This window comes from Salvelinus fontinalis, chromosome 14, assembly GCF_029448725.1.
Source record: "Salvelinus fontinalis isolate EN_2023a chromosome 14, ASM2944872v1, whole genome shotgun sequence".
Lineage (NCBI taxonomy): Eukaryota > Metazoa > Chordata > Actinopteri > Salmoniformes > Salmonidae > Salvelinus > Salvelinus fontinalis.
Window position 1 is genome coordinate 29,588,285 of NC_074678.1, and position 10,913 is coordinate 29,599,197.

General features: G+C 41.3%; 1 protein-coding gene across 2 annotated transcripts; it reads right to left on the reverse strand.

Annotated features, from left to right (window-relative positions):
• Window positions 1-229: 229 nt before the first annotated feature.
• Window positions 230-9,851, reverse strand: depdc1a (DEP domain containing 1a). Of its 2 annotated transcripts, none has more exons than XM_055861250.1 (12): window positions 9,702-9,851; window positions 7,141-7,406; window positions 5,435-5,579; window positions 5,227-5,345; window positions 5,010-5,140; window positions 4,875-4,922; window positions 4,594-4,731; window positions 3,038-4,045; window positions 2,389-2,561; window positions 2,121-2,297; window positions 1,563-1,751; window positions 230-1,343 (listed from the first exon to the last, which is right to left on the reverse strand). In XM_055861250.1, exons 1-12 carry the CDS (start codon window positions 9,750-9,752, stop codon window positions 1,200-1,202), a joined length of 2,589 nt encoding a protein of 862 aa, XP_055717225.1. In that variant the 5' UTR covers window positions 9,753-9,851; the 3' UTR covers window positions 230-1,199. The 2 variants fall into 2 exon arrangements, with proteins under 2 accessions (XP_055717225.1, XP_055717226.1); XM_055861251.1 differs by lacking the exon at window positions 9,702-9,851 and adding an exon at window positions 7,584-9,425.
• Window positions 9,852-10,913: the final 1,062 nt, after the last annotated feature.

A 10,913-nucleotide genomic window follows, 5' to 3' on the forward strand; every position in this document is an offset into this window, starting at 1 on the left:
TTCATCATCTTCAGTTTCAATGCACTTAGAATTCTAACAGCAGAGCTCTGCCACATTCACCAGGTGTAGTGCAAATATACATGGAATTATGTGTCAGAGTTAACACTGTCTCTCCCTTCTGGTGCCAGACAAACAGTACAAGGACACGGAGGTAAACAAATATGACTAAATAAACCCCATCCTAGAACACTAATAAAGGCAAGTACATTTGCACAATTCGTAAAGAGGATTTTGTTTTACAGTTGAACACTTTATTGTCAAGAACATTGCATAGTAAACAGATGTTTTGCGGGGAAATAACAATATAAGTCAAAGGGTAAACTGATATGTAATTGATGGCTCCTCCTTTGAGGTTAGGTATACAGCTATAAAGAGGTATTGAGAAAATGCATCTAAATGAGTCCAAAAGTCTCCCTTGTAGGTTTAATACTTCATAAATGGCAATAAAAATACATATGTCAAGTATATATATTAACCATTGTATTGACTGGTCTAAACTACTGTTCATTTAAAAATGACAGAAAATAGTGCAAAACTTCATTATCCCAAATGGCTGAACATAACTTGCCAGGAATTTTTTTTAAAATAAAATCCCACACCAGAAATATACAATAAAGTAGTTTGAGCTCAACTTTGAGAGAATGTTAATGGAATAAAAATACAGAGAAGCAACGTGTCAAAACATACACAGAAAAACATGAACAAAGTTAAATTATAAGCATTTCATACAACTCTATGAAAATAAACTAGGTAGACTAATACCATGCTTAACAATAAAATGAATCCCTGGAAAATGCAAATGCGTGAAAGTTTAAATTCCGTACTTTGATGTCAATTGAAGTGTATAAATCTGGATCAACTTCAAAATAAATCTATCAGAATCAACTCCCAAATTGTCATTTGCTTACAGGTTCCTCTTCAGGCTCACTTATTATACTCCCATACGAGGTCATCATCAATCCCGAATAAATTATTTGGTGCACTAAAGATAAATACTGCAGTATTTAGAAATTACATACACAAAAACATTACTTAACATAAAACATGCATAATTCAACCCTAAAGACAAATGTTACATAGTTGCAGTCTAAATTGTGGTGGTCCCCACAGTAGTTTCCTCCCACATTTAATTTAGCTGCCAGGTCTAGTTTCAAGCAACAAAAATATTTCACACAAACAGTTGCCTCCCAATTGTACCTTCAGTTTCTAATTCCAAAAGCTTTTGGTTTCTTCATACTTATCAGCATTGGAGGTTTGATCTTTGGTTTATCTTCAAAAAGCTGCGCCTCGCTCTCAGTCGTTGGAAATCGGCGAGCGTAGATGTCTGTATACTGCCTCTGAAACTGATGATACAAAAATGTATTAGCTTTAGATTAACACTTTTTTGGGGGCGGGGGGTAAATTGTACACAAATGTGCAGTGAGATTACATTTGTACATTTTAGTCATTTAGCAGACAGTCTTGAGTGATTTACAATAGTAAGTGCATACATTTTCGTACTGTGTAGTGAGATAAGAGAATATGAAGAAAGTGTTCACACAACATGCCGTCTAACTTGTTACCTGCTTGAGCTTCTTCTTCTTGTCCTTCACAGACATGTTCTTGTCTTTGACCAGGCTCTCCAGCAGGTCAGCGATGGCAGCCTGGGACACACTCAGCTTCTGCTCCTCAAACTCCTCGGTACTGATCTGTCTGCAGAAGGAGTAGATGGGCATGGGGGCCCCCACACCACCACTACCTGGGTAGGTTATCTAGAGGAGGAGAGGATAGTCACACTTTCAACACGTCGCGGTCTACTTTCTTTAAAGGTAGACTCAGCGATATGACGTAGATGCACAAAGTAAATAGAATAGTGGGTCAATTTCCACAACTAAGAGCATTGAAGTGAGAGGCTAAATTTCTCCGCTGTTTTGGTCCCATAGCTAGCACATTGAAAACAGCGTGAAGGGAACTTCCTTCACCGGGAAGTCTTGCATCTTGCTCATCGCAATAGCTAGTGTTGCTCATGACAACGTTATTTCGTTGAGTCTACGTTTAAAATCAATGAAAATTCTATTTCATGACAACTCACGTAACCAACTATGGTATGTAATAGATACCTTAGAGTGACAGTATTATACCTGTACTTTTCTGAGGTATACCAGGTGGTCTCGAACAGCGTTCTGCAGATAGACTGGCACCTGGAGTATCTCCTGGTGGTGATCCATGAGGAAGGAGACCAGTCTGGTGGCCAGAAGCTCATCCAGGTCCACCTCTTCCTCACAGCCCAGCACGCAGCGAGAGAACGTATGCACCATCTGGAAACACAATGGGATTGAATAACGGAGTTGAGGATATGTTCAAATCAACACGCAGAATTGTTAAACCTGTGTTTCTCTCAGCCCTCACCAATGTGCGTGTTCCTATGGCGTCATGGAGCCGAGGCATGTCCACATTCTGACTCATCCGGGAGATCATTCTCATCAGCAGCTGGAGCTTCCTCCGGCTGGCAGGGGGCAGCAACAGGGTGCAGAGCTGCAGAGCCTCAATGGCCACCCGCTCCAACTGAGGTTGGAGGAGACCTTCACACATATACACAATCACACTACTGTACACTGGAATGGAATGTATTCAACCCTTGATATGCATCAGATCAAAACGATGCACACACACACCACTAGGACTTGAGGCTAATGAAATGCATTGAAGCGGATTAAGCATCTGTGTGATTTCACTTGGAAGATTAAATCAATATCTCAAATCAATATCTCAATGGCAAAAAGCCCTTGCTTCTCTACAGCAAGAACTGCATTAACTATGGGCACAAGTTATTAAATGTAACGTCATCATTAAATGTAATTGTATAGGCATAATACGTTAAACAGGGCAGTTTGAAGTTCTGGAAAGTATCCAGATGATTACAATTGAAATGCTTGCAGTGATAACCTTCTCTTAAAGGACAATTAGAGTCTCACCCCATATTAGTGCAAGCCCAATGAGCAATGTTAGGCCAGGTGTTAAGACATGCAAAAGCACAAACATGCAGATGTAGGCTTACTTTGCTCGGAACTCAGACGGCGTGCATAAGTGAACACAGAGGGCAGAGCAAGGGTTGGCCTGGACAGGTCCAGAGAGCTCTGACAGCGCCTGCTAACAGAAGGCCCAGCTCTGAGGTCTCGGAGGTCCATGCTGCTGGCCCTCAGGTTGAGCAGACTGGGACCCCTCAGGCCAACAGTGGAGGAGGAGTCTGGCTTCACGGTGATCTCTGCTACAGGGGCGTTAATACTGAAACAGCTGGCAGACATCCCTCTGTGCTCAGCTATATCCAAACAGGTACCAATGCTCCTAGGGCGCTTGGGCTTCTGACTGACTGAGAGGTTGTCCATTGGTAGTGAGATGCTGCTTCTGACACCCTCGCTTTTGGAGCTGCGAGTGCTACCCTCTACAGACATCACACCTGAACTGGTGTTGCAACTGGGAGTTGCCATGGTGACAAAGACTTGGGGTTCAGAGTAAGGGTAGCTGTCTAAAACAGACAGAGAGTCAGTTTTATTCTGAGGTGGGGTGCTGTACTTGCTGCCACTGTTACTTTTGCAGGACACCAGACTCTCTGTAGCCTGGAACAACTTGTGTTGGGAGCATGAGTCAGACTCAGCTGATTCATCCAAGATTCTCCCCAGGGAGCAAGTACTGGGTCTTCTGAGCCTAACTGATGAGGCTCCACTGCTCTCTGACCGTACAAGACTCGGAGAGCTGCCTCCCAGGACGTCCCCAGAACTGTCCCTTCGGCCTGTCAGACCCATCTGGGGGACCCTCCCGACACAGCCTGTCTTCAGAGCTGCAAACGTGGACTGGGCCTTTGAGCTGAACACCTCTCTCATTGGTGAGTCGCCCTCTTCAAAAGCCTCTTTCCGAATTAAGCTCAACAGCAGACATTCCGTTGATTTGAACAGGTTAACAGCACCGTTCATGTGAGGGTTTTTTGCAGGCTGGGGGTAGCTGGGCTCCTCTTGGTTTTTTCGCTTTCCTCTTTGAATTTTAGGAGCCACAATGTAGCCACATAAAACTAGCAAGAGACCAGACAAAAACAAAAACATTTGTGAAGCCGGCAGGACATAAACAAGGGAGTTGGCACATTGTGGGGAAAGGGAATAGCTAATTGGACACACATGAGTAAGTTATAACAAATGTCACAGTCAGTCACATCCTCTGTTAGGAGGGAAATAACGCAAACCAGTTGCAGTTTCATGCTGCTTGTATCTGGTAAATCTTATTGTTCAGTTGCAGAGTGGAGACAAGACAAACTAAATCTTATCCAATAGAGCTCTTATAAAAAATTTGAAAGTTCATATAGAAGGATGAATACTAGTACAGTAAACTTTAGAACATTTGCCTGAATTCAATAACCACACCTGAGATTTGTTTACAAATGACTGCAAATGTTGATAGCTTAGTTGCAAAAGATGGAAAAATTACATTATAGGTTAATTCAATGCAGGTTTTAGTAATACTTTAGGTTAGAGAGGAACAGGGAAACCCAAAAAATGAAGTTTGTCAAACCATTTCACCTCTAACACTGCATTCAATTTTAAAGCTTGCAAAATGCATACATACCCAAGATGTTGACAAACAACTCATAGTACTCAAATGTAAGAAGTGGCTGAGGGAGGCTGTAGAAGTAGTCAGAGACCGTTTTAAACACATCCCTCTCAAACCCAGGATAGGATGGCTGGTTGGAATCATACTTCGGCCCTAGAACGGGTTCAGTGACATTTTTTAGATGTTGGTCTGAAAACATAGCTCTCATATTGAGAGCCTAGTCTTGTTTTGTGTAAGGTGAAATCTATTTCTCAATACAATATGCCACTAAAACAGTTGAGTAAAATCTTACTTACAGTTCGCAAGACATTTCATTGCAGACAAGACCCAGTGTGGGAGGTCATCTGTGGAGAAAAGGCTAATAAATGACCATGCATCTTACATTTTGCGTACACAGTGCAGATATAAATCAGAGAAAGAATAGGCTATACCAGTCTTGTCCTCAAGTGTAACAACCCCATGCTTGTTCACATTGGTCATGTTGTACACAATGTTTTGAGAATTGATGTGTCTTGGATCCAAAACATCATCAAGCGCAGTCAATCCCAATGTTTTCTGAAGGCTGAAAGAATAAAGAGGCAATGTAATAAGGATCTACTCATTAAAATGTTTAAGAAGGATTTAAAATAAATGAAGAGTGAATCTTACTGTGTGAGAGTGATGCCTCTCCAAACATCCTGAATATCTTCATCTGTTAGTGCTCTGGCCTGGACCACTTCAATCACAGGCTCAGTCTCCATATCTTCTTTTGATGGATCCACATTTTCCTGTGAGAAAATTTCTCAGTCAATTATGTGAGCAAATCATACCGGGGGCACAATAAGAGACCATTTTCTAAAATATCAACAATACTTACTGTAGTCTCCTTGTCAGGTTTCTTGGAAGTCCTACATTTGAAGAAGCCTTCCTTTTCTTTCATTGAGAAACTCTTCTTTACTGATGCAGGCCCTGACACAGGTGGGCGATGGGGAATTGGTTTCAAAGGAGATGTTGAAGCAAACCTAGGACAGCAAATGTGAAATAATACAATTATTTCAATGAAACACTCAAAGATTACTCAGGCCAGAGATGGTAGAGAAAGCGAGATATCCCACTCCCTCATTCTTTCGGGGTGAGATCACACTGGTCTGCTTATTGCCCCCACCCCGCAGAAGGGGTGCCCCAGAGAATGTAGAGAAAGGAGACATCTCCCTGGCTCAATTTCTGGTGGGCAGGGACAATACACACATGCCATGGCTTAACGTGACCACTCCCCCGAGTAAGGTACAGCCGTAGGGTACTCCCATGTTAAATTGCCTACTTTAAGCATAAGCCGACAATGTTTATTCTTTTATTGTATCATTCTATAAAAATTGTGGAAATTCTTGGTTGGTCATCTAACATACTTCCATGTTGTCTTAATCAACAAACTACATCATACCTAAAACACTTTCATTCTAGACGAAAAAATGTTAGCATGAACAGAGACTGTTGCATGGAATGTATGTCACGATTATCAGCCAAAGAGACAATTCCAACAGACTTTCTTCAATTAGCTAGCTAGCCCTGCTTTTAAGATGCTGAAAAGCTGTTGTGTACCGTTTTGTTTGAATGGAGAAAAGACCACCTAATTAAGTTTAATCAACTTCAAGGACCAGGTCAGACAAACCTTATGGTTTCGGGCTATTGATGATGGAAAGCTGTGGGCTCCAGTTACTCGGTACATTTGTGTGTTCAAGCACTTAATCACCGGTAAATTGCTTTGCATAAAGCTTGCTAGTTAGCTTGTAGTATGGACTAGTGAGCTGTATCTGTCCAAATACCAGCTATAATATTCTTCTGTACTTTAATATTTATGCAAGCCTGGAGATTCCACCAAGTAGGTGTAAACATCGCCATATAGGCTACTTTTGTTAGGGCCATTTGGTAAGGTTGTATGCCCAGCTGGACTCCGGCAAGTTGAAAGGACATATAGGCAAGCCAACAAGAAGCAACTCTTTCAAATAACTACACTGTTCAAGGGTAGGCAAAAAGTGGAAGTAGTTACGCGACTAGAGAATTAGATCGAGACTAACTTCTCTCGCTAGCCAGACAGCTAACCAACCGGCGAAAAAGCTAGGGGTTAACAAACAATGACATAAGTATAATGTGACATCTTTTCTGTAAGTGTTAGCAGGTCGGGTAACAAATTAGAGTTGCAGAATAAGTATCATGCAAATAATTTGTTGTGACAGCCAAGTATGTTAATATCGACAAGGCCGAAAACATTTATTGAAAAAAAGGGGGGGAAAGTGTCCGTTTGCTTAGGATGATGCCAAAGTTAGGCTAATTACATGGGAGTAACCTACTCGGGGGCGTAGTCACCTTAAGCCACGCCTTGCTGTGTATCTATAAGTAGACCAAATCCAGCTGTCCCCCCCTCGAGTGAGAATGTGAAAGATTATGGAGGAACCGTGAGCTCATGTCGGAAAGTATGTTCACACGAGAGAGGGAATGCCCACTTATATGCTGGCTGTGGCCTACAATTTTTCAATGGTAAACAGCCTGATTGAACTATTTATTCACGTCTAGGATTTAGGCTACCTGTAGAGATGGCTGTTGTCTTCCAAATCTTCTGAACCCCATCTGCCCTTCACATTCTCGATCACATGATTTTTGAGGAACTTCTTCAGCAGTTGGATAGTCTGTTGTCTGGTGACATCTGGTCCAAAGTTACTATTGTTCCTGAGCAGTTCGTGTAGCCAGTCGACAGCTGCTATGGCAGTAAAACAGTTCCCATATACTCTGAAGTGTTGTCGATGTTTCCGCAGAGGCATCCCTGCTCGGAATAGCTTTGTGACTTCATTCCACTGCAAATTAAAATTGTTTTAGCTAGCTATCTACACACACACAGTACTTTCAAAAGATGAGCTAGTTATCTGTAACATTACATATTGTTTAAAGGTGCAATCTGCAGGTGATACATACATTTTTGGACTTGTGTGAATTAATTATGTACCCATTGATTCTTGAAGAATATAACATACCTCATGAGCTTTGTTTAACTGTCATACCCCATCAGAACCCAAAATATAAGCTTGTTTTACTGTAGTTGATTAACCAGCCTGTAATACACAAATTTGTGCAAAATCGGGTAAACGTTCCTTACAAGCCAGAATTTTGAATAAAATTACATTTGCACTTACTCTACCGGTTGTCTGTGAGGTTTGTTCAATTTTGTATTCCGATTTCAATATATAAAAAGTGAATTTTTCTCCACCCTCCCCTGATTCAGAATATACAATTTTTATTGTCATGGCATGCTTGGTTCAATAGCTACTGACGAGCAAAAACCGAATATCCTATGTAAAACTGACTTTACCTTGGTGCCAAACCGGACCGTATACATACCTCTCTAAAAAGTATTTCATAAGTATATTTTGTCTCAAATTTCGAGCCGCTGAAGTACAAACAACCTGTAGAGTAAGTTATAATGTAATTGAATTCAACATTCTTACTTGTAAGGAATATTTACACAAATGTTTTCATAATGTATATACACCAACGAACTGTATCACAGCCGGACTAGTTTTACTCCAGTGTGTGTAAACAAAATAACACTTTATAGAACTATAAATGTAACACTATATAGCCTAAAAACATGATCAGTTTGGTATTTTTATTTTATTTATTTTACCGTTATTTTACCAGGTAAGTTGACTGAGAACACGTTCTCATTTGCAGCAACGACCTGGGGAATAGTTACAGGGGAGAGGAGGGGGATGAATGAGCCAATTGTAAACTGGGGATTATTAGGTGACCATGATGGTTTGAGGGACAGATTGGGAATTTAGCCAGGACACCGGGGTTAACACCCCTACTCTTACGATAAGTGCCATGGGATCTTTAATGACCTCAGAGAGTCAGGACACCCGTTTAACGTCCCATCCGAAAGACGGCACCCTACACAGGGCAGTGTCCCCAATCACTGCCCTGGGGCATTGGGATATTTTTTTAGACCAGAGGAAAGAGTGCCTCCTACTGGCCCTCCAACACAACTTCCAGCAGCATCTGGTCTCCCATCCAGGGCCTGACCAGGACCAACCCTGCTTAGCTTCAGAAGCAAGCCAGTAGTGATATGCAGGGTGGTATGCTGCTGGCTATCAGTTTGGTATAATGGATAGTCATAGTCAGTCTTTGCATCCATTGCTCTCAAACTCTAGGATGTGAACGTTAAGAAACGTCAATCATCGCTTGAGATATTGGATTTCGAAACATATGGCCTTTATCTTTCAGCAGAAAGAAATAATCCTTCAAATAAAACAGATACACTTACTGTAGCAGTTTCACACATCCATACAGCTATGGGTGACTCCATCCAACAAAACTACCCTTCTGCTACACTTCCAGAATTACGCTTCGCCTCGCCTTCCACAAGTGCTGTAACATTTAGATATGGCCAACTTATATTTTCATGATTTATCGCCGAAATGAAAGTTACGGTCCTTGCATCCAAAACAATACCTCGTTAATTTTCTGATTGTTAAATGCCCCAGCGCTCAAATTTCCCACATACAGAAGGACACCTTCATCCAATGACTCGTAACGTTATGTGTAATGGAATTGAGAGTCGTGATCAAGGGCTACCATAGTTTTGTCTATTCATTTGAGCAGTTACAATTCTTCAGCCCCATCACTCATCTTTCTACCGAAACAGGGGCGGGGAGTGTTTCAACTGCTAATTGCTGATGTGATATCATCCTGACGTCAAATCAGAAAAGGAAAACGATCAGGATTTGGTCACTAACTAGCTAATCCTCAGTAACATATTGCTGGCCTAAAATCTGTAGGACTGTCCGAACTCTGGAAAAAACAACACCGATAACAGACAACGTTACAATTGTGAGTGATTTGCACAGTTCTAGCCAGCTTGCAGCATAGTTAACGTTAGCCAGCCAGTCAGCCAACCAACCAATCCACAAAAGTTGCAACATACTAACGTTAGCTAACTAGCCAGCCTATTTGCCCAAATTGCAGCATAGGTAACTAGTTAGCTCGTTTCCCCAAGTTGTAACGTTAGCATAGCTAGCATCGTAACACTAGTTAACGGTTTAACGTTAGCTAGCTAACTTCACAAAAATAAAAAGTGTACAAGAAAAGCTTACCAGTTTTGTCGCCCTGTAAGGCCCAGGAGTGACAATATGATTACTCATCATATCAACGTGCAAACAACCCAAATTATTGTAGTTTGTTGGTTATCGGTGCCACATTGTCGATGCAGCGACCAGTGGCATTCCACACCGTTTAAAATTACGAGCTTTCTTCTGGAGGCAGCTGATTGGACAACATCTTTGTCATGTGACTATTCATAAGGCTGGTGGACAAATTACACAAAAGAGTACTGTGGGATCCAAACAAATAGGAGAGACCTTTGGCGAGAATCATGAATGATTACGCAAACACAGGCAACAATGTATGTAATTTTTATTAGAGATTGTCAAAATGATATCATGTAGCAGTGAATTCTGAGAAGCATCACTTTTGAGAGAAACAATTGAATGTAGACTGCCACCTAGTGCATACAGTATGACCCCACAACAAACAGAGCAGTACAGTAGCCTACAAAACTAAAATACGTTAATACAGTTTGTTTAGTTTACTTAACAACATTTAACTATAAATACAGTGAGCCGATACTGTAAACATGAACATATAAAACAGGGATTATAGCCATTCATGAGACGTAAAGTAACCATTCATGAACAGGCAGGTACTGTTCTTTGATGTGATTGGCATCAAACTTTGTGACTGAGTTTTTAGTTTTCTGAACTGTCTACAACAAAGCTGTTCATTAAATGCTGGTGGCTAAATTGTGCAAATGGTCCTAAATATTGAAATTAAAATGAAAACTCCAGTATTGAAAGAGGGACGAAAATTAGGTATTTTTGGGAAGCTGACAGAAGGACGCAAACTAGTGTGGTTTCTGCTCAGATCTTCAGAGGAGGAGGAGGCAGCTTCAGTACACACAGTCCCTCCTGCTGAGCTCTGCAGGACAGGAAGCTCTATACTATCATCTCATCACCAAGGGCCTCCACTGTCCAGGGTTACTGCCTCCCCCGGGCCCATTGTTCCACACACTCATTCATCCCATTAATCCATCCGCAGGATGAACCTACTCCACAGAGTAGTAGATGCTGGTTCCTGTAGACAAGTCCTCCCTTATTCACCAACATTTATATTATTCCATAACTTAAACCTGGAGTCTAATCATATTCAGATATACTTTTTTATTGATGTACCTTTCGTCAGGACATGGGAAAGGTAGTAACACAGCAGAAAACTGTCGTGTGGGAATAACAACTGTAATCACGTGTATA

Bases quoted from the DNA above. Each gene is read 5' to 3' on its own strand.
- depdc1a (XM_055861250.1), bottom strand. From the start codon at position 9,752: ATGATGAGTAATCATATTGTCACTCCTGGGCCTTACAGGGCGACAAAA. The intron at 7,407-9,701 runs GTAAGCTTTTCT...TTTAATTTGCAG, and splicing joins CTTACAGGGCGACAAAACTG to TGGAATGAAGTCACAAAGCT. The intron at 5,580-7,140 runs GTAGCCTAAATC...TTGCTGTCCTAG, and splicing joins GACAACAGCCATCTCTACAG to GTTTGCTTCAACATCTCCTT.